Source organism: Anser anser, assembly GCF_964211835.1.
Source record: "Anser anser genome assembly, chromosome: 35".
Taxonomy (NCBI): domain Eukaryota; kingdom Metazoa; phylum Chordata; class Aves; order Anseriformes; family Anatidae; genus Anser; species Anser anser.
In genome coordinates, this window is record NC_139756.1 from 640834 (window position 1) to 662182 (window position 21349).

The 21349-nt window shown below is 61.4% G+C and overlaps 1 protein-coding gene across 9 annotated transcripts in view; it reads left to right on the forward strand.

The window, feature by feature from the left end:
- Positions 1-2311: 2311 nt before the first annotated feature.
- Positions 2312-21349, forward strand: part of LOC310888475 (transcription activator BRG1) — a 33984-nt gene continuing 14946 nt past the window's right edge. For 8 of the 9 annotated variants that reach the window (XM_083815192.1, XM_083815195.1, XM_083815196.1 and 5 more), the window contains exons 1-20: positions 2312-2481; positions 6051-6126; positions 8300-8534; positions 9419-9551; positions 10426-10812; positions 11620-11718; positions 12172-12430; positions 13887-14013; positions 14113-14286; positions 15007-15180; positions 15274-15441; positions 15679-15729; positions 16776-16906; positions 17516-17573; positions 17970-18088; positions 18273-18423; positions 18776-18939; positions 19074-19140; positions 19625-19735; positions 20911-21153. In XM_083815192.1, the coding sequence (XP_083671318.1) occupies positions 8313-8534; positions 9419-9551; positions 10426-10812; positions 11620-11718; positions 12172-12430; positions 13887-14013; positions 14113-14286; positions 15007-15180; positions 15274-15441; positions 15679-15729; positions 16776-16906; positions 17516-17573; positions 17970-18088; positions 18273-18423; positions 18776-18939; positions 19074-19140; positions 19625-19735; positions 20911-21153 (2838 nt within the window). In that variant the 5' untranslated portion in view covers positions 2312-2481; positions 6051-6126; positions 8300-8312. The remainder of the gene's footprint in view (positions 2482-6050; positions 6127-8299; positions 8535-9418; positions 9552-10425; positions 10813-11619; positions 11719-12171; positions 12431-13886; positions 14014-14112; positions 14287-15006; positions 15181-15273; positions 15442-15678; positions 15730-16775; positions 16907-17515; positions 17574-17969; positions 18089-18272; positions 18424-18775; positions 18940-19073; positions 19141-19624; positions 19736-20910; positions 21154-21349) is intronic. The other variant, XM_083815194.1, reaches the window with a different exon arrangement.

The following is a 21349-nucleotide window of genomic DNA, read 5'->3' on the forward strand; positions in this document are numbered from 1 at the left end:
CCCCCAAATCCGCGCCCTTTTGCCCCAATCGCCTCAAATTCGCCCCAAAGGCGTGCTCTTTTGTCCCTGCGCCGTTCGCCAAATCCGCTCCGTTTTACCCCATTTTGGGGCCACCCCAACTCCACGCCCCTTTCCTTACCCCCATTTTTAATCCCCCCAACTCCGTATTTTTATTTTTTAGCCATTTTGATCTCACCAAATCCACTCCGTTTTACCCCATTTTGGAGCCACCCCAACTCCACGCCCCTTTCCTTACCCCCATTTTTAATCCCCCCAAGTCCATATTTTTGTTTTTAACCACTTTCATGTCACCAAAGCGACTCCGTTTTACCCCATTTTGGGGCCAGCCCCACTCCACGTCCCCATTTTTGATCCCCCCACTTTTATCTTTATTTATTTACTTAATTTTTTAGCCGCTTTGACGTCACCGACTCCACGCTCTCCCCGTTATGCCCGTCCCACCCCAAATCCCCACAATCCCCATTTTTCGCAATTTTTCCTCCTTTCCCTTTTCCTCCCGTCTGCCCGAGGTGCCGCTGCCGGCCCCGGGTTAACGCCGCGCGGCCGCTCCTAATTATCGATTAACCGTTCATTAATTAAGCCGCCATGAATTATTTATCGCTGCACCATGCTCGGGGTTTTCCGTGGAGCTGCGTGCGCAACCGGGAGGTTTTATTTCTTTATTTACGTATTTGAATGCTTTTATTTTTTATATTTTTCCACTTTTTTTCCATTTTTCTCCCCAAATCCTCAGGGGCAGGACGGGCAGCATTTAATTGCCTTAAAAAATCGGCTAAAACCACCCCAAAAGGCCCCGGTGTTGCGGGGTTTTGCCTCACCGGCCTCACCGGCGTGGCCGCAGCGCGTTTTGGGGGGATTTTGGTGAATCTGGCGATTGTGGCGCACCCCCCGCGGCGCTCAGGTGGGTTTGGGGGGGTTTAGGGTTTTTTGGTTTTTTTTTAGGGTTTTCCGTTCTCCAAACGAGCTGGGTTTAACGAGGTCTCGTCGCCATGGAGACCGCAGCGCCCGTCGTAATTAAGCGCCGGTAGGCAAAAAAGAGGGCGAAAAAATGGAATTTGGCATTTTTGGGGGAACGCGTGGGGCGGACACGGCTCTGCTTAATTAATAACGCTGCTAATTAGAGCCGGGCAGGGGCTGGTGCCAAAGAACACGAGTCCGTTGCTGCCGGGCTTAATTGTTCCTCGCCGGGCCCGTTAGGAAGCGGTGCCGTGGGGTATTTTTGGGGGGGATTTTACATATTTGGGGTTTTTTGACACGAGGCCGGGACAGGCGACGGCAGTGCCCGAAGCGGCTCCTCGAGGAGGCGACGCAGGTCCGTCGGTGCCTGGGTAGGAAAATGAGGAGAAAAACGAGGATTTTGTGCCAAGGCGGCTTTCCCCGGGCGCCGTTTGATGCGCAGCAAAGCTTTTGATGGAAAACGAGGGGAAAAAAAAGCGTTTTTTGGCTGGCCGTGACCCTCGGCTGGCCCCGCTGGGACGCGGCGCTCCTGCTTTTCCCACAGACTTTGCCCAAACAGCTGCGTTTCCTCCCCAAACCCGCGTCCGCCCCGGCCTCTCCCGGGAGCGGCGCTGAAGTTTTCTGCCTGGCGGCGACGCCGGGCTTTCACCACGGTTATTCACGATTGATTTGTTGAACCAAAAAGCATCGTTTTGGGGGGCAAATCGCGCTCCCTGCGTGGGTTGTGCTGGGCTTACAGACCCCGTCCCAGGGCCCCCCACAGACCCCAGCCCCCCAGGCCCCGTCCCAGGGCCCCTTCCCCTCAGGGTCCTTTCCCCTCGGCCCCCTTCCCCTCAGCCCCCTCCCCAGGTCCCCCCAGACCCCCTTCCCCTCACAGCCCCCCCCCAGCCCCCCTCACGGCCCCCATCTCCCAGCCCCCTCCCCCCACAGCCCCCCCTCCCCCCTCCCTTCGCCGCAGTGGCTCCGCCATTGCGCATGCGCGCGCCGGGGAGGGGAGGGGGCGCAGCGGAGCCGTTGGCGCCCTCGGCGCGCGCACGAGGCGCGAGGCACGCGCCCCCCGCCCCCCGGCCCCCTCCGCCTCACCCCATTGGCCGCGGCGGGGAGACGGACGGGCGGAGGCGAGCCGGAGAGCGGCCTCCCTATTGGGCGGGCGGGCGGGGAGGGGCGGGCCTTCCTTTGCCTCAACCTCCTCCTATTGGCCGGCTCAGCGATGAGAGGGGAGGGGGGAGGAGGGGCCAGCGCGCGCCCCCCGCGCCCTGCCCCGATTGGCGGGAGGCGCGGGCCGGCCGCCTCGCCATTGGTCGGCAGGGGGCGCGCGAGGCGGCGCGCACGCGCACTGGGCGCGCGCGTGCCCGTGAGGGGAGAGGAGGAGGAGGAGGAGGAGGAGGAGGAAGGGGGGAGGCGGGGGCGCGTCCCCGACGCTCCTCACACGGCGGCGGCGGCGGCGGCTCCTTTGTTCCGGGCGGGCCGCGGGGATGGGGCCCGCGGGCGGCGACGGCGGCGGTGAGGGGCCGGGGGGGGGGTTCGGGGGGGACGGGAGGGGGGCTGGGGGGGGCGAGGGGGGCTGGGGGGGGGTACGGCGGCCCGCGAGGGTCACGGCGCCGCAGGCCGCGCTGCCCATTGTTGGGGGGGGCGGGGGAGCTGCCCCTTCCCCCCCCCCTTGTGCCCCCCCCAACCCGCTCCCAGCCCCCTTTGTGCCTCCTCTTCGCCCCCCCCCTTCCTGCTACACCCCCCGTGCCCCCCTCTTTCTGCCCTCCCCTTTCTACCCCCCATTTTCGTGGCCCCCCCCTCCCTCGTGCCCCCCCCCCCATGTCCCCATCTTGGCTCCCCCCCTCCTTTCTGCCCCCCCCTTTGTGCCTTCTCTTCACCCCCCCATCTTCGTGCTCCCCTATCTTCGTGCCCCCCCCCCCCGCCCCCTATCTTGGCTCCCCCACCTTCGTGCCCCCCCCCTCTTTGTGCCACCTCTTCACCCCCAGTCTTTGTGCCCCCCCGCTTCGTGTCTCCCCCATGCCCCCCATCTTGGCTCCCCCCCTTTCCGGCCCCCCCCCTTCATGCCCCCTCCCTTCTGCCCCCTCTTCACCCCCCCGCCCCCTTTGTGTCCCCCCCATGCCCCCCATCTTGGTTCCCCCCCCCCCCCCCGTCTCTGCCCCCCCCTTCTGCCCTCCCCTTTGTCCCCACCCCCCTTTCTGCCCCCCCCACCTTTGTGCCCCCCTTTGTTTTCCCACCTTATTTCACCCCCCCCATCTTGGTTCCCTGCCCCACCCCCATCCCCTTTGTGCCCCCCCACCCCCCCCTTTGTGCCCCGCAACCTCCCCGGATTCCCCCCCCCGTCTTCCTCCTCCACCCCCCCCAGTGTTCAACCCCATCCCCCCGTTTCCCAGACCCCCCCCCGCGTTTCCCAGACCCCCCCCCTTCCCCCTTCTCAGCCCCATCCCCCCCCGTTCACCTCCCTTCCCCCCCCCCCCCCCCTTCCATCTCCCCTCTACCCCACAGCAGCTTTTTGGGGCTCTGCGGTGCCCCCCCCAGCTCTGTGCCCCCCCTATTTCCCCCCCCATCACCGTTTCTCTTTGTGGGCGCTCCCCCGGGGCCGGATCCTTCCCACCCGGGCTTTGCCCGCCCTTCAGGAGGGTGCCGCTTCCCTGCCCCCCCCCCTCAGGTTTTGGGGTGGCGCCCCCCCCATTTTGGGGTCTCTGCCTCAGCTGCGGACCCCCAGGACCACCTCCCTCCAATCCTCCAAAATTATTGGTATTTTTTTTTCTTCTTTCTTCCATTTCCTGCGGGTTTGTGCCCTGGGGAGGGGGGGGCAGCTCGCTCCATCCCTTTCAGCCCTCGCCCCCCCCCCCCTCATTAGCTCCCTGCTCGTTAGCGCTCATACAAAGCACGCACCGAGCCCCCCCAGACACCCCCCTCAGCACCACAGCGGTGATTTTTTTAATTAAAAAACACCAGAAACGGTAAAAAAAACAAACAAAATAACAAATTACCCCAACTGGGCACCACATCGCCCCCTTCCTGCCGTTCCCCGGGGGCTTTTTGCCCGTTTTCTTTATTTTTTTTGCCCAAAAAGCTGCAAATTCGGCTAAATTTGGTGTGAGGCCACGAACCGCGAGCGTGCTCCTCGCGCTCGGTGACCGCAGGTGTCTCCCCCGGTGTTACACCATGGAAAAATGGGCTGAAATCCTCATTAATAGGGAAAAATGGGCTGAAACCCTCATTAGTAGGGGGAAATGGGCTGAAACCCTCATTAGTAGGGAAAAATGGGCTGAAACCCTCATTAATAGGGAAAAATGGGCTGAAACCCTCATTAATAGGGGGAAATGGGCTGAAACCCTCATTAATAGGGGGAAATGGGCTGAAACTCTCATTAATAGGGAAAAATGGGCTGAAACCCTCATTTAATAGGGAAAAATGGGCTGAAAACCTTCATTAGTAGGGAAAAATGGGGTGAAAACCCTCGTTAATGGGGAAACTGGGCTGAAACCCTCGTTAATAGAGGAGAATTGACTGAAAACCCTCATTAGTAGGGAAAAATGGGGTGAAAACCCTCATTAACGGGGGGAAACTGGGCTGGAAACCCTCGTTAATAGGGGGAAACTGGGCTGAAACCCTCGTTAATGGGGGAAGCTGGGCTGAAACCCTCGTTAATAGGGGGAAACTGGGCTGAAACCCTCGTTAATGGGGGAAGCTGGGCTGAAACCCTCGTTAATAGGGGGAAACTGGGCTGAAACCCTCGTTAATAGGGGGAATTGACTGAAAACCCTCATTAGTAGGGAAAAATGGGGTGAAAACCCTCATTAATGGGGGAAAACGGGCTGAAACCCCTCGTTAATGGGGGAAACTGGGCTGAAACCCCTCGTTAATGGGGGAAACTGGGCTGAAACCCTCGTTAATAGAGGAGAATTGACTGAAAACCCTCATTAGTAGGGAAAAATGGGGTGAAAACCCTCATTAACGGGGGGAAACTGGGCTGGAAACCCTCGTTAATAGGGGGAAACTGGGCTGAAACCCTCGTTAATGGGGGAAGCTGGGCTGAAACCCTCGTTAATAGGGGGAAACTGGGCTGAAACCCTCGTTAATGGGGGAAGCTGGGCTGAAACCCTCGTTAATAGGGGGAAACTGGGCTGAAACCCTCGTTAATAGGGGGAATTGACTGAAAACCCTCATTAGTAGGGAAAAATGGGGTGAAAACCCTCATTAATGGGGGAAAACGGGCTGAAACCCCTCGTTAATGGGGGAAACTGGGCTGAAACCCCTCGTTAATGGGGGAAACTGGGCTGAAACCCTCGTTAATGGGGGAAACTGGGCTGAAACCCTCGTTAATGGGGGAAACTGGGCTGAAACCCTCGTTAATGGGGGAAACTGGGCTGGAAACCCTCGTTAATGGGGGAAACTGGGCTGGAAACCCTCGTTAATGGGGGAAACTGGGCTGGAAACCCTCGTTAATAGGGGGAAACTGGGCTGGAAACCCTCGTTAATGGGGGAAACTGGGCTGGAAACCCTCGTTAATGGGGGAAACTGGGCTGGAAACCCTCGTTAATGGGGGAAACTGGGCTGAAACCCTCGTTAATGGGGGGAAACTGGGCTGAAACCCTCGTTAATGGGGGGAAGCTGGGCTGAAACCCTCGTTAATGGGGGAAGCTGGGCTGAAACCCTCGTTAATGGGGGAAGCTGGGCTGAAACCCTCGTTAATGGGGGAAGCTGGGCTGAAACCCTCGTTAATGGGGGAAGCTGGGCTGAAACCCCTCGTTAGTGGGGGAAAACAGGCTGGAAACCCTCGTTAGTGGGAGGAAACTGGGCTGAAACCCTCGTTAATGGGGGAAGGGAGCGAGCTGCCCTGGCCCAAATGAGGTCGAGTAATTAAGGCAGCGTTTCCCCCCCCTGCAATCAAGGAATTAATTACCCCCACCCCCCCCTGTTTTCTCTCTAACCGAGCCACGAGCCGCGTTTCTGCGCAGACGCCGGCGAAGTTCCCATCTCCTTAACGACCCCGGGGGGGCTGTCAGTGCTAATTCCCCCCTAATTAACCCCCCACCCCGCTAATTAGCCCCCCCCAAACCCTCCTTTCCCCGCAGCGCTGCGCTGACGGCTCCCCCCGAGGCCTCGGCCGCCCCCAGCCCCAGCGGATTTCGGGGAGCTCCATGCCCGTAGGTACGTGCTGTCCTCTGGGGGGGGGGAAAACAAGTGGGAAAGGGAATTTTGGGGGAAAATACGTAGGATTTGCGTCCCCACGAGCGATTTGCCACCGGGCTGACCTCGGGGGCGCCCGTAAAGCTCCGAGCGCCCCCAAAACCGCCCGAGCTCCCCCAAAACCTCGTGGCTTTCCCACGCGCAAACAAAAACGCGCACCCAAACACCCGCAAACTGCCCAAATTACCCCAAACGGAGCCGCCCGGCCTCGCGCCGGCAGGCAGCTGTCGTTCCTGCGCCCTTGGTCCTGAGCTTTAACGGCTAACGAGGGTGTTAATTAGGATTTTAACAGCCCCCTCGGACCCGAATCCCGCAGGACTGTCCCCAGTTCGTCCCGCGGGGGCCAACCCTCCCGCTCTGCCCCCTCGGGGTGACGACCACGGAGCTCAGGACCCTCGGGAGCCCCGTTTTTAAGTGGAGAACCCCCCCCTCACCGCCCCCCGCTGTAATTAGTCCCTAACGAGGGGGGCTCCGGGCCCGGCCCTGCGAAGCAAACCCCTGCCCGTTCCCCTTTCTGTTCCCCAAAACCTCGTGGTAAGGGGAAGTCAGCGCGGCCGGCTCGGTTCAGCTTGGGGCTTAATCCCGTTTTGGGGCAGATGGGTCCCGTTTTGGGGGAAATGGGTCCCATTTTGGGGGATATCAGTCCCGTTTTGGGGAAAATGGGTCCCATTTTGGGGGATATCAGTCCCGTTTTGGGGCAGATCGGTCCCGTTTTGGGGAAAATGGGTCCCGTTTTGGGGGATATCAGTCCCGTTTTGGGGAAAATGGGTCCCATTTTGGGGGATATCAGTCCCATTTTGGGGCAGATTGGTCCCGTTTTGGGGGAAATGGGTCCCATTTTGGGGCAGATCGGTCCCATTTTGGGGGAAATGGGTTCCGTTTTGGGGCAGATTGGTCCCGTTCTGGGGCAGATCGGTCCCATTTTGGGGGATATCAGTCCCGTTTTGGGGCAGATCGGTCCTGTTTTGAGGGAAATGGGTCCCGTTTTGGGGCCGATCTGTCCCCTTTTGGGGGAGATTGGTCCTATTTGGGGGGATCAGTCCTGTTTTGGAGCTGCAGGAGGGATGCAGGCTGCTCTACTTGTAAGGATCGGTCCCATTTTGGGGGAAATCGGTCCCATCTGGGGGGAGATTGGTCCCATTTTGGGGCTGCAGGAGGGGCCCAGGCTGCTCTACTTGCAGGGTTTGGTCCCGTTTTGGGGTGGATTGGTCCCATTTTGGGGGATATCGGTCCCGTTTTGGGGCAGATCGGTCCCGTTTGGGGGATATTGGTCCCGTTTTGGGGCAGGTTGGTCCCATTTTGGGGTGGATCGGTCCCGTTTTAGGGGATATCAGTCCCATTTTGGGGCAGATCGGTCCCGTTTGGGTGGAATCAGTCCCATTTGGGGCTGCGGGAGGGGCGCAGGTTGCTCTACGTGTGGGGATCAGTCCTGTTTGGGTGAGATCAGTCCCGTTTTGGGGCGGATCAGCCCCGTTTTGGGGATATTGGTCCCGTTTTGGGGCAGATCAGCCCCGTTTTGGGGATATTGGTCCCGTTTTGGGGCGGATCGGCCCCATTTTGGGGGATATCAGTCCCATTTTGGGGCGGATCGGTCCCGTTTTGGGGCAGATCAGTCCCATTTTGGGGTGGATCAGTCCCGTTTTGGGGGTTATCGGTCCCGTTTTGGGGTATACTAGTCCTTTTTTGGGGCGGGGCGGTCCCGTTTGGGTGAGATCGGTCCCGTTTTGGGCTCTCTCCTCGCCCACCCCACGCGTTTCCAGGTGCGCCGCGGGGCCGGGCGCCCGCTTTTCCCCGCTGCCCTGCACCCGGGGGGAAATCCTCCATGCCCCCAACGGGAAATTCTCGCTCCACCGGGGCCGGGAGCGGCGTGAGAGCGGCCGGAGGGCGTCCCTGCCTCCTCGGCTCCTGCGTTTGCATCCCCCCCCCGCGCCTAAAGCGGCCGATTCGGCCCTGAGCGCAGATTTTTGGGGGTGGGGGGGAGCTCAACGTGCCTGGGACCAACTTAAATCGATTTCGCTCCCCGTGTGCCAAATCCCCGGGCGCTCCCCGGGGCTCCCCCGCTGCCTAACGATGCCCAGCCTCGTTAGCGGGGCCACGCCACCCCCCCCCCTTAACGCCATTTCTTCCGCGGCAGGCCCCCGCTGACCATGTCCACCCCGGACCCTCCGATGGGCGGCACGCCGCGACCGGGTCCCTCGCCGGGCCCGGGCCCCTCGCCGGGCGCGATGCTGGGCCCCAGCCCCGGCCCCTCGCCCGGTTCCGCTCACAGCATGATGGGGCCCAGCCCCGGCCCCCCCTCGGCCGGGCACCCGCTGCCGCCCCAAGGGCCCGGGCCCTACGCTCAGGACAACATGCACCAGATGCACAAGGTGAGGGGGCGGCCCCGGGGAGGGGCTCTGTGCCCTTTTTTTTGGGGGGGGGGGGGATTGGGGATGTCCTAGGGGCTTCAATCCTGTTTTTTGGGGGTATGGGGGACACCCTGGGGGCTTCCATGCTCTTGTTTTTGGGATCAGGGACGCCCTGGGGGTTTCTGTCCCTTTTTTGGGTGATCAGGGACACCCTGGGGGTTTCCATCCCCTTTTGGGGGGGGATTGGGGTTGCCCTGGGGGTTTTCATCCCTTTTTTGGGGGATCAGGGACACCCTGGGGGCTTCCATCCCCTTTTTGGGGGGGTTTGGGGTTCCCCTGGGGGCTTCCATCCCCTTTTTTGGGAGGAACAGGGATGCCCTGGGGGCTTCCATCCCCTTTTTTGGGGGGAACAGGGATGCCCTGGGGGCTTCCATCCCCTTGTTTTTGGGATCAGGGATGCCCTGGGGGCTTCCATCCCCTTTTTGGGGGGATCAGGGGTGCCCTGGGGGCTTCCATCCCCTTTTAGGGGGGATTGGGGTTGCCCTAGGGGCTTCCATCCCCTTTTTGGGGGGATCAGGGGTGCCCTGGGGGGTTCTGTCCCCTTTTTGGGGGGGATCAGGGATGGCCTGGGGGTTTCCATCCCCTTGCTTGGGGACAACCAGGGGGTTTCTGTCCCCTTTCTTAGGGGGATCAGGGACGCCCTGGGGGTTTCTGTCCCTTTTTTGGGGGGGGATCGGGGACGCCCTGGGGGCTTTTTCTGGCGGAAAAACCTCGGTTTCGAGGACCTTGGATCCATGCCGCGACCCTCCGACCTCCCGGGGCGGCACGGCTGCCGTGTTTTGGGGCAAAACTCTTCGGTTTCGTTCCTCGGGGGAGGATTTAGGGCCCGTTCTTCTCCCCTGCAGCCCATGGACTCGATGCACGAGAAGGGCATCGCCGACGACCCGCGCTACGGCCAGATGAAGGGCATGGGGCTGCGGCCCGGCGGGCACGCGGGCATGGGGCCCCCCCCCAGCCCCATGGACCAGCACTCGCAAGGTGGGTTTCGGGGTGAAAACCCGCAGAAAAGGGCAAAGCCGCCTTTCCTGGGGGGTGGAAGGGACCGTCAGTCAGCCCTTTTTGCCCCCCCTCCTCTCGCCTTTTGCCCCCCCCTTTCCGTGCCTGCTGCCCCCCCCCTTTCCGTGCCTGCTGCCCCCCCCCCTTTCCGTGCCTGCTGCCCCCCCCCCTTTCCGTGCCTGCTGCCCCCCCCCCTTTCCGTGCCTGCTGCCCCCCCCCTTTCCGTGCCTGCTGCCCCCCCCCCTTTCCGTGCCTGCTGCCCCCCCCCCTTTCCGTGCCTTTTGCCCCCCATTCTCATGGCTTCTGCCCCTCCTCTCCTGCCTTTTGACCCCCTTTTCCATGCCTTTTTCCCCCCTCCTCCCACCTTTTGACCCCATTCTCATGGCTTCTGCCCCCCTCCTCCTGCCTTTTGCCCCCCCCGTTCCATGCCTTTTGCCCCCCTTTCCGTGCCTTGCCCCTCTCCTCTCCCGCCTTTTGCCCCCCCCACCTTTTGCCCCCCCTTCCTCCCGCCTTTTGCCCCCCCCTCCCCCCGCCTTTTGCCCCCCCCTTCTCTCCCACCTTTTGCCCCCCCCTTTCCGTGCCTTTTGCCCCCCATTCTCATGGCTTCTGTCCCTCTTCTCATGGTTTTTGCCCCCCCCCGCCTTTTGCCCCCCATTCTCATGGCTTCTGCCCCCCTTCTCTCCTGCCTTTTGCCCCCCCTCCTCCCGCTTCTTGCCCCCCTTTCCGTGCCTTTTGCCCCCCCCTCCTCCCACCTTTTGCCCCCCCATCTCCGTGCCTTTTTCCCCCCTCTCCACGCCTTTCGCCCCCCTTTTTGTACAACCCCCCAACCCCGTATAACATCCCCCTCTCCTCCCAGGTTACCCCTCTCCCCTGGGGGGCTCGGAGCACGCCTCGAGCCCGGTGCCCGCCAATGGCCCGGCCTCCGCCCCGCCGCTGCCCTCCGGCCCCGCGGGGGTCCCGCTGGACGGCGCCGACCCGCAGGCCCTGGGCCAGCAGAACCGGGGGCCGACCCCCTTCAACCAGAACCAGCTGCACCAGCTGCGGGCCCAGATCATGGCCTACAAGATGCTGGCCCGGGGCCAGCCCCTCCCCGAGCACCTCCAGATGGCCGTGCAGGGCAAACGGCCGCTGCCCGGCATGCAGCAGCAGCTGCCCACGCTACCTCCACCCTCCGTGGCCGCCGCGGGGCCGGTGCAAGGGCCCGGACCGGGACCGACGCCTCCAAACTACAGCAGACCTCACGGTGAGCCCGCCTCGCGGCAACCCCCCCCCCGTGTCCCCTCCCGGGACCCCGCTTCGGGCTCGGGTTCGCCCCCGCGGTGGGTTTGCTGCTCCTCATCGCGGCCGTTAGCTCTCGGGGGGCTTCGTTCACCCCCCCCAGCACCACTTCTGACCCCCCAGGGTTTAATTTCCCCATCCTGATTCACCTCAGGCTCTCCGGGAGCAGCAGGCTGAGCTTTGCTCCCCATAAACGCACAGAGACAGAAATCCTAACCTGTTTTTTCCTCCCCTTTCCCTTTTTTTGTGTATTTCTGACCCTCTCTGCAGGTGGAGGAGGGCCCAACGTACCCCCTCCCTTGGGTTGGGTTTTCTGCTCCCCATCGCGGCCGTTAGCTCTCAGGGGGCTTAATTCATCCCCCCCAGCACCACTTCTGACCCCCCCGGGGTTTAGTTTCCCCATCCTGCTCCGCCTCGGGCTCTCCGGGAGCAGCAGGATGAGCTTTGCTCCCCATAAACACAGAGATGGAAATCTTAACGTGTTTTTTCCTCCCCTTTCCCTTTTTTTGTGTGTTTCTGACCCTCTCTGCAGGTGGAGGAGGGCCCAACGTGCCCCCTCCCTTGGGTTGGGTTTTCTGCTCCCCATTGCGGCCGTTAGCTCTCGGGGGGCTTCATTCACCCCCCCCAGCACCACTCCTGACCCCCCCGGGGTTTAATTTCCCCGGGAGCAGCAGGACGAGCTTTGCTCCCCATAAACGCACAGAGACGGAAATCCTAACCTGTTTTTTTTCCTCCCCTTTCCCTTTTTTTGTGTGTTTCTGGCTCTCTGCAGGTATAGGAGGGCCCAACATGCCCCCTCCCGGACCCTCAGGAGTTCCCCCAGGAATGCCTGGGCAGCCCCCGGGCGGCCCCCCCAAGCCCTGGCCTGAAGGTGAGAGCGCAGCCGCCTCCGAAACGCTGCCGGAACCGAGGGCTCATTAGGGGCCGGCGGTTAACGAAGCGACCCGCGGGGGGGGGCACAGCCCTCTGCCAGCCCCAAGGGGCTCCTGTGACCCCCTGAGCGGCTCCTGTGACCCCCCAAGGAGCCCCCTTGCCCCCCCAGATTCCACCTTGTTCTTCTTCTTGACCATTCCGCGTGCTTTTGGGGCCGGCTGCTCTGAGTTTAACGCCCCCCCTTGGGTGGGGAGGCTTCGGGTGGCCAAAAAAACGTAATTTTAGGGCCCGGTGACGTGTGACAGGGGCAGAATTCACCGAGCTGCTCCGCCGCCGGGCCCTGCGCGCGCCCCGCCGCTGCCCCTCGCGCGGGAGGGGACCCCGAGGGGGGTGGTTAATTCATCCCGGCTCGTTCCCTGACCTCTCCCCCTTCTTTTTCCCCCCCCCCCAGGCCCACTGGCGAATGCTGCAGCCCCCACCAGCACACCTCAGAAGCTGATCCCCCCCCAGCCGACCGGCCGGCCCTCCCCGGCACCCCCGGCCGTGCCCCCCGCCGCCTCCCCCGTGATGCCGCCCCAGACGCAGTCCCCGGGGCAGCCGGCGCAGCCGGCCCCCATGGTGCAGCTGCACCAGAAGCAGAACCGCATCACCCCCATCCAGAAACCCCGGGGGCTCGACCCCGTGGAGATCCTGCAGGAGAGGGAGTACAGGTAGGGCTCCCCCCTCGCTTCCCGCGGGGGGGGTTTGGCCTCCCGGGGGGGCGCCACGGCGATTCCGTGGTGTTTTTGCCTCCTCCTGACGCGGGAGGTGCAGAGGTGTGCGGGGACACCGGGGGGGTTGGTGGCCTCGGGGCTCCTGAGGCTTCACACGGAGCCTCTGGCTTTCCGGGGAGCTCCACCACGTTTTGGGGTTTCCAGGGAGCCCCACCGCTTTTTAGGGTTTCCAGGGAGCCCCACCATGTTTTGGGGTTTCCAGGGAGCTCCACCACGTTTTAGGGTTTCCAGAGCTCCACGCCATGTTAGGGTTCCCAGGGAGCCCCACCAGGTTTTGGGGTTTCCAGGGAGCCCCACCACATTTTAGGGTTTCCAGGGAGCCCCACCACGTTTTGGGGTTTCCAGGGAGCCCCACCACGTTTTGGGGTTTCCAGGGAGCCCCACCACGTTTTGGGGTTTCCAGGGAGCTCCAGCACGTTTTGGGGTTTCCAGGGAGCCCCACCACGTTTTGGGGTTTCCAGGGAGCTCCAGCACGTTTTGGGGTTCCCAGGGAGCCCCACCACGTTTTGGGGTTCCCAGGGAGCCCCACCACGTTTTGGGGTTTCCAGGGAGCTCCACCACTTTTTAGGGTTTCCAGGGAGCTCCACCACATTTTAGGGTTCCCAGGGAGCCCTACGCCATGTTAGGGTTCCCAGGGAGCCCCACCAGGTTTTGGGGTTCCCAAGGAGCCCCACCAGGTTTTGGGGTTTCCAGAGCCCCACCAGGTTTTGGGGTTTCCAGAGCCCCACCACACGTTAGGGTTTCCAGGGAGCTCCACCACACGTTGGGGTTTCCAGAGGGCTCCCCCACGTTTTAGGGTTCCCAGGGAGCTCCCCCACGTTTTGGGGTTTCCAGGGAGCCCCACTACACGTTAGGGTTCCCAGGGAGCCCCACCACGTTTTGGGGTTTCTAGAGCTCCACCACATTTTAGGGTTTCCAGGGAGCTCCACCACATTTTAGGGTTTCCAGGGAGCTCCACCACGTTTTAGGGTTTCCAGAGCTCCACGCCATGTTAGGGTTTCCAGAGGGGTCCACCACGTTTTGGGGTTTCCAGGGAGCTCCACTACACGTTGGGGTTTCCAGAGGGGTCCACCACGTTTTGGGGTTTCCAGGGAGCTCCACCATGTTTTAGGGTTTCCAGGGAGCTCCACCACACGTTGGGGTTTCCAGAGGGGTCCACCACATGTTAGGGTTCCCAGGGAGCCCCACCACGTTTTAGCGTTTCCAGGGAGCCCCACCACATTTTAGGATAGACCCCAAGCATCCCCTCTAGGGCCTCTCCGTCTCACCCGAGATAAAGCCCCAATAAATCGGAGTCGTATCTGCCAGCCTCGTCAGGAGAGGCCTAAAAGCGCGTGCCCAAGGTCGCTTTGCTGCCCCGTGTCCCTAAATCCCGTCTCGTTCCCCCCCGCAGGCTGCAGGCTCGCATCGCTCACCGGATCCAGGAGCTGGAAAACCTTCCCGGCTCCCTGGCCGGCGACCTGAGAACCAAAGCGACCATCGAGCTCAAAGCGCTGCGGCTGCTCAACTTCCAGAGACAGGTACGTGGTCTGCCAGGGGGGGACCGGCTGCGAGGGGGAGCCGGGAGCCGATTCCCCTTAAAAAAAACAAAAAAAAAAAACTAATCTTCCCCCCGAAAGCTGCGTCAGGAAGTGGTGGTGTGCATGCGGCGGGACACGGCCCTGGAGACGGCCCTGAACGCCAAGGCCTACAAGCGCAGCAAGCGGCAGTCGCTGCGCGAGGCTCGCATCACCGAGAAGCTGGAGAAGCAGCAGAAGATCGAGCAGGAGCGGAAGCGGCGCCAGAAGCACCAGGTGGGGCCCGGCGCCTTCCGCGGGCGCCGCGCCGGGGGGGGCCGGGTGCCCGGAGTGCACCGGGAGGGGTATTTTACACGGAATCGAAGGGGTTGGAAGGGACCTCGGAAGATCTTCGGGTCCAGCCCCCCTGCCAAAGCGGGTTCCCTAGAGCAGGCTGCCCAGGGAGGCGTCCGGATGGGCCTGGGATATCTCCAGAGAAGGAGACCCCAAAACCTCCCTGGGCAGCCTGTCCCAGCGCTCCGTTACCCTCACCGGAAAGAAGTTCTTCCGCGTGTTGGTGCGGAACTTCCCGGGCTCCGTTTTGTGGCCGTTGCCCCTTGTCCCGTCCCCACAGAGCACTGAAAAGAGGTTGGCCAAGTCCCTCTGTCTCCCACACCTCCGGTATTTATCCACGTCGATGAGATCCCCCCTCAGTCTTCTCTTCTCCGGGCTGACCAGCCCCAGGTCTCTCGGCCTTTCCCCACAGGAAAGATGCTCCAGGCCCTGTGTCATCTTTGTGGCCCTCCGCTGGACCCTTTTAGGGAAATAAAATTCAGGGAAAATAAAGTTTTAGGGCATTCCCTCCCTTTTTTTTTAAGGGGATTGCGCCAAAAAGAGGAAGATTTGTAGTGAATATTAGAGGAATCGGCCTCGCTAAGCGCGCGGCGTCGGACCGACGGCTTCAGAGGACTCGATGCGCCTCTCTCAACGCTCCCGTTGTTGTTCCTCTCCCCGCAGGAATACCTCAACAGCATCCTCCAGCACGCCAAGGACTTCAAGGAGTACCACCGCTCCGTCACGGGCAAGATCCAGAAGCTCACCAAGGCGGTGGCCACCTACCACGCCAACACCGAGCGCGAGCAGAAGAAGGAGAACGAGAGGATCGAGAAGGAGCGGATGCGCCGCTTGATGGTGAGGCTCTGCCGGGGAGCGCTCTGGGGGGGGGAGGAACCCCCCCGTGGGCTCCTCCGGGCGGCGGGGCGCTGAATCCCTGCCCTTCCCCAGGCTGAGGATGAGGAGGGGTACCGCAAGCTGATCGACCAGAAGAAGGACAAGCGGCTGGCCTACCTGCTGCAGCAGACGGACGAGTACGTGGCCAACCTGACGGAGCTGGTGCGGCAGCACAAGGCCGCCCAGGTGGCCAAGGAGAAGAAGAAGAAGAAGAAGAAGAAGGTGAGCTGGCAGGGAGGCGAGCGCCGGCGGGGTCGGGCTGAAGCAGGGGGCGTTTGGGGCAGGAATTCAGCTCCAAACCACGCTGCGGCTGAGCCGCCCTGGCTCCGCGTGCTCGCCTTCCCCCCTTCTCTGCTCGCACCGGGGCGGCCGCACGACCCCCGTGGGTGTTGGGGGCTCCGGTTCCGTTGCTCCCCCCCGTGCCAGGTCGCTAACGGCCGTCTCCCTCTTCTCTTCCAGAAGGCAGAGAACGCAGAAGGGCAGACCCCCGCCATCGGGCCGGACGGCGAGGTGAGCCCGGGGACTCGCTCCTTGCTCTGCCAGGTGCGGGATCCAGCACCCCTGGATCCTCCTGGTGCTGGGAGCCGGCTGCGGCGCCCGGGCGGGTGGCCGAACCGGGGCTTCCCGAAACAAAACGCGCGCCAGGATGGACAGAGAGAGAGCCCTCTGACCGCCTCCGACATAAATCAGCCCTAAAAGGGCGGCGCAGAGCTGTGGGGCAGGCTCTGACCCTGCTGGAGGGGAGGGCGGGTCGGTTTTTAGGGCATCTGGGAGCGTGGTGTCCCCCCCGGGGGAGCTGCGGCTGGCCAGCTGGGGTTAGGATCCACGCCGCCTCGCTCTGCCCCAAAACGTGGGGGGCTTCTTGCCCCCGCTGCGCTCGGGGTTCTGCCTGCGTGCCCCCCACGGGCTGAAGGTTCCCCCCGGGCCTGCGCGGTGGGGATGAACGCACGCGAAATCGCAGAGCACGCTCGGGTGAAGCCGTAAAAACACCTCCAAGGGATTCGTAGCTCGGCGCAACGCCCGGGGCGGAAAATGGGACTTGAAATGGGACGTGCTGAGGACTTGGCAAAATCCCTTGTGAGCAGCAGGGCTCCTCTTTGAGATTTTGAACGAAATGATCCTGCGGCAGGGCTTCTCTTTGAGTTTTTGAAGGAAATGGCCCTGCAGCCGGGCTTTCCTTTGGCATTTCGAAGGAAAACGGTCCTGCAGCAGGGCTCCTCTTTGAGATTTTTGAACGAAATGGTCCCGCAGCAGGGCTTTCCTTTAACGCTTCGAATGAATCGGTCCCGGGGGAACGATGCCTGGCGTCTGGAGGCGCCTCCCCACGTGGGGATGGGTTTTGCAAACCGATTTTGAAATGATCCTCGTGCCGAACGCGGTCAGCCTTCCAGCTCTGCCTGCTCCTGGCGGAAGCCGTGTTCGACCCGCTCCGTTGCCCAGCCGCGGCGGTGCCGTAGCGGGCTCGCTCGGAGCAGCGGACGAAGGAAACGCCGGCTCTGCTCCGGGGCAGGAAAATAACAGCAGCCTCACCTTTTATTTTTTTTTGGCTTCCTCAGCCTCTGGACGAGACGAGCCAGATGAGCGACCTCCCCGTGAAAGTGATCCACGTGGAGAGCGGCAAGATCCTCACCGGCACCGACGCCCCCAAAGCGGGGCAGCTGGAGGCCTGGCTGGAAATGAACCCCGGGTGAGTCCCGGGGGGGGAGGGTTAATTTGGGGGCGGCGTGGCCCCGAATTCACACCGGGGTTTGTGGTTTCGTCCCCCCCCTGCCCCGTGGGCTCTTGGGGTTGGGACCGGAGGCTTGGTGCGAGCCCAAAGCCCTGAGCTTGGGAACTGCGGGGAGCAGCGGGGCTCTGGCTGGGAATTGGGGGTCCCAAAGGGGCTCCGGCCAGGAAGGGGGGGTCCCAAAGGGGCTCCGGCTGGGAATTGGGGGTCCCAAAGGGGCTCTGGCTGGGAATTGGGGGTCCCAAAGGGGCTCCGGCCAGGAAGGGGGGGTCCCAAAGGGGCTCCGGCCGGGAAGGGGGGGGTCCCAAAGGGGTTCCGGCCAGGAAGGGGGGGTCCCAAAGGGGCTCAGTTGCTAAAATGAGGTGGGACGGTGGCGCGGGTGGTCCTGGGCACGCACTGAGGGAGGAAAGAATGAAGGAATAAGCGTTTTGTTTAAAAAAATAAATAATAGGAATAACAAAAGCCAAGCCCTAACGCGAAGGTTTCCGGAACCGGGCTGGGCTCGTGCTTTGTGCGCAGTGCTGCTGGCAGCAGATTGGCAATGAAATATTAATATTTGTGTTTAATTAGGTATGAGGTAGCTCCGAGATCTGACAGCGAAGAAAGTGGGTCAGAGGAGGAGGAGGAGGTAAGGAGAAATGCCAGCAGCCCTTTGTGCTTTCGTATTTTAAATGTTCGGGGGAATCGGAAGCAGCTGTAGACGCAGCGTGCCACCCGGAGCTCGCCTCAAAATCACCTTCCCGGCGTGGTTCCGTGCCAGGCGGCTCAGACAAAGTTCCCTGATGAGTTTATTGGGGAACAAACTGAAAAAAATCTGTGTTTAAAATAAATAAATAACCAAACAAAAGACGGGCGGGTTCAGTCCGTCCACCGCTGGCCTGTCTCTTATCAGCGGCTGCCCGCCCATTCTCGGTGGGTTCCCCACGCGGTTTTCAGGGCTGGTGGCTGCTCCCGCGGGGGGGTTCCTGCTGCCTGCACCCCCCCGGGGCAGCAGCCTGGTGCTCAGCACCCCGTGTCCCTGCAGGAGGAAGAGGAGGAGCAGCCGCAGCCCGCTCAGCCGGCGCTGCCCGTGGAGGAGAAGAAGAAGATCCCCGACCCCGACAGCGACGACGTGTCGGAGGTGGACGCCCGGCACATTATCGAGTGAGCGTCGCCCCTCCGCGGGGCTCGGGGGGGGGGACGGCGGCGGCTCCGATCCCAAATCCCTCCGTTAACGAGAGCTAATTTGGCCCGTGCTTGGGAAAATTCGCCTCCCCGGGGGATTTGTCACCCCCCCCTCTTCCCATGGGGTCGCCGTCCTCATCTCGGCGCCTCTCCCGCTCCCTAGGAACGCCAAGCAGGACGTGGACGACGAGTACGGTGTGTCGCAGGCGCTGGCCAGGGGCCTGCAGTCCTACTACGCCGTGGCCCACGCCGTCACCGAGAGGGTGGACAAGCAGTCCACGCTGATGGTCAACGGCGTCCTCAAGCAGTACCAGGTGAGGTTCGGGGAGGTTTGGGGAGGAGGCGCCGAGGTTTGGGGTTGATTTTGGGCTCCGGGGAGGAGGAGGGGGAGCCGAGGGCAGAGCCGGCGCCCGTCCTTGGCGTCGAAACAATTCGCTGAAAACAAAGAACGTCAGCTCTCCTGCGCCCGCAGTGCTGAGAGGGGAGGAATTCGTCAGCGCCGGTGGTTTTAAATAATTTAATGAGATCCTTAATGGTGCTTGGGGAGCCCGGCTGCACGCTGAGGTGGAGGTGGGGGGCTCGGGCTGCTGGCACGTCCCTGCTGCGTCGCGTTGGGGTTTTTTTTCACCCCCTCTTCTCTCCTTTCCCCCCCCCCCCCCCCCGCAGATCAAGGGCTTGGAGTGGCTGGTGTCCTTGTACAACAACAACCTGAACGGCATCCTGGCAGACGAGATGGGTCTGGGCAAAACAATCCAGACCATCGCTTTAATCACATACCTCATGGAGCACAAGCGGATCAACGGCCCCTTCCTCATCATAGTACCTCTCTCGTAAGCGCCCGTTCACCGCCCCGTCCCGGCCTGGCAGGCGCAGAAACCTGCTCCCAGGCCTCTGCCCTGTGACTTTCCCTCCTCTGAGGGCCGGTTTTTACCCTTCCTTTTTCCTTTTTTTTTTTTTCCTCCAGAACCCTGTCGAATTGGGCGTACGAGTTTGACAAATGGGCTCCTTCTGTGGTGAAGGTCTCCTACAAGGCAAGTAGAGGCTTTTGTTTTTGCGCCCGGCTGCTTTGTGAGGATTCCTCGGATGCCAGCGCGCGTTTTCCTCCCCAGCAGAACAACGCTGCCATTATCCAGAGGGATCGGGGACGCTTCCCCGGCGCTGAAAACGAAACCCCTATCTGGTTTTTGTTCCTTAATGCCAGAAGGAAGCCAGCTGCTGCTGGCTGCGCGGACGCTCCCGCCCGACCGCCCTTCTGCTACCGGAACGTCGTCCCACGTCGATAACAGCTTCTCCCACCACCTCCCTTTTTCCAGGACTTTGTGGCTCTCCCTTTTTCCAGGACTTTGTGGCTCTCCCTTTTTCCAGGACTTTGTGGCTCTCCCTTTTTCCAGGACTTTGTGGCTCTCCCTTTTTCCAGGACTTCGTGGCTCTCCCTTTTTCCAGGACTTCGTGGCTCTCCCTTTTCCCAGGACGTGGATCCTGCCTTAACATTTCTCTTGGAAATTCCCCCTGCAGGGCTCCCCGGCAGCAAGACGGGCGTTTGTACCTCAGCTCCGCAGCGGGAAATTCAACGTCCTGCTCACGACGTACGAGTACATCATCAAAGACAAGCACATCCTCGCCAAGGTGAGTCCTGGCAGCTCCCCCGCTGGGCTCTGGCGGGGCTGATTCTGCACCCTGCTGGTCTGTGTCTGGCAGAGCTTATGGCCTGAGTGGGACCCCAGATTTTTTTCCTTCCCTCCTGTTATCGCGTGGCAGGAGGAAAGGAGCTGCTCCTCACCCCGAGCAGCCCGAGAGTGGACACTCCGCATCCCCTGACACAGCAAACTGGCCTTTTTCTTTTTTTTTTAAAAAAAAAAAAAAGGAAGTCACGGGACTTACAGTGACTAGCTGTTAAAATCTGTACCGGATCGTCGCTGCGCTGCTGCCCCAGCTGAGTGCCAGAGGGCTTCTGCTGCACGTGGCAGCGAGCCGGAGGGTGACGCTGGAATGTTTTAGGCTCCCCCGGGGTTTGGAGAGTTGTGGCGTTTCAAGAGAACACAGACGATGCATCAGAACCTCAAATGAGGAGGTTTAAATACAGACAATGTGTCAGAACCTCAAATTAAGAGGTTTAATCTACAGACAATGCATCAGAACCTCAAATTAGGAGATTTAGTCTACAGACAATGTGTCAAAACCTCAAATTAGGAGGTTTAATGTACAGACAATGCGTCAGAACCTCAAATTAGGAGGTTTAATGTACAGACAATGTGTCAGAACCTCAAATTAAGAGGTTTAATCTACAGACGATGTGTCAGAACCTCAGATTTACAGGTTTAACTCCTGATTTAGTTCTGCAGCACCAGGTGACCGGGGTCTGGCTTGTAAAAATGGTAAAAATTCACCAGTTTGTCAAACGTAACGGAGCCGAGGCATCTTCCTTGCCTTGGCGAGGCTTTGAAGGGAGCTGTCATCTCTGTTCCCTCCTCCTTGTGAAGGGTTAAAGGAGGCTACGGGCCAAAAAGCCTGAGAAATACTGAAATCCCCCAAGCTGTTGTCCGTCTCTTGTCTTTTAGCCTTCTCCCTTTTTCCCCACTCCTTCCTTTTCCATCTCTGAGCCGGAGACGCAAAGCCCTGCTGCCGGGAGAGGTTTCCAGGCAGCAGCTAAGAGAATAAAGAGAAATTCGAGGGGGGTTTTCATGGTCCTGGCTAGCTGCGACCGCTCCTGAAGGCCTTGGGGCCATTCTCCAGCCGCAGCCGGAGCTCGGCGGAGCTGCAGCGGCCCCGATCCGCTCGCTCACGCTCCTGCCGTCCCGCAGATCCGCTGGAAGTACATGATCGTGGACGAGGGCCACAGGATGAAGAACCACCACTGCAAGCTCACCCAGGTCCTCAACACGCACTACGTGGCCCCGCGCCGCCTGCTGCTGACGGGCACCCCGCTGCAGAACAAGCTCCCGGAGCTCTGGGCCCTGCTCAACTTCCTCCTGCCGACCATCTTCAAGAGCTGCAGCACCTTCGAGCAGTGGTTCAACGCCCCCTTTGCCATGACGGGGGAGAAGGTGCGGGCGTTGCGCCCGGTTCTATTTTTTTATAACCGCTCCCAGAGCCTCTTGCTTCCCACTCCCAAGTGTCCCGCTGTAAATTGGGGGGGTTTTGGGGAGGGGGTTCGGTGGTGGGCTAAGCACCGAGCGTTAATCGGGTGCTCGAGGAGCTGCCTGGGTCCCGGCAGCACGGATCTGAGTGGCGAGGCCGCTT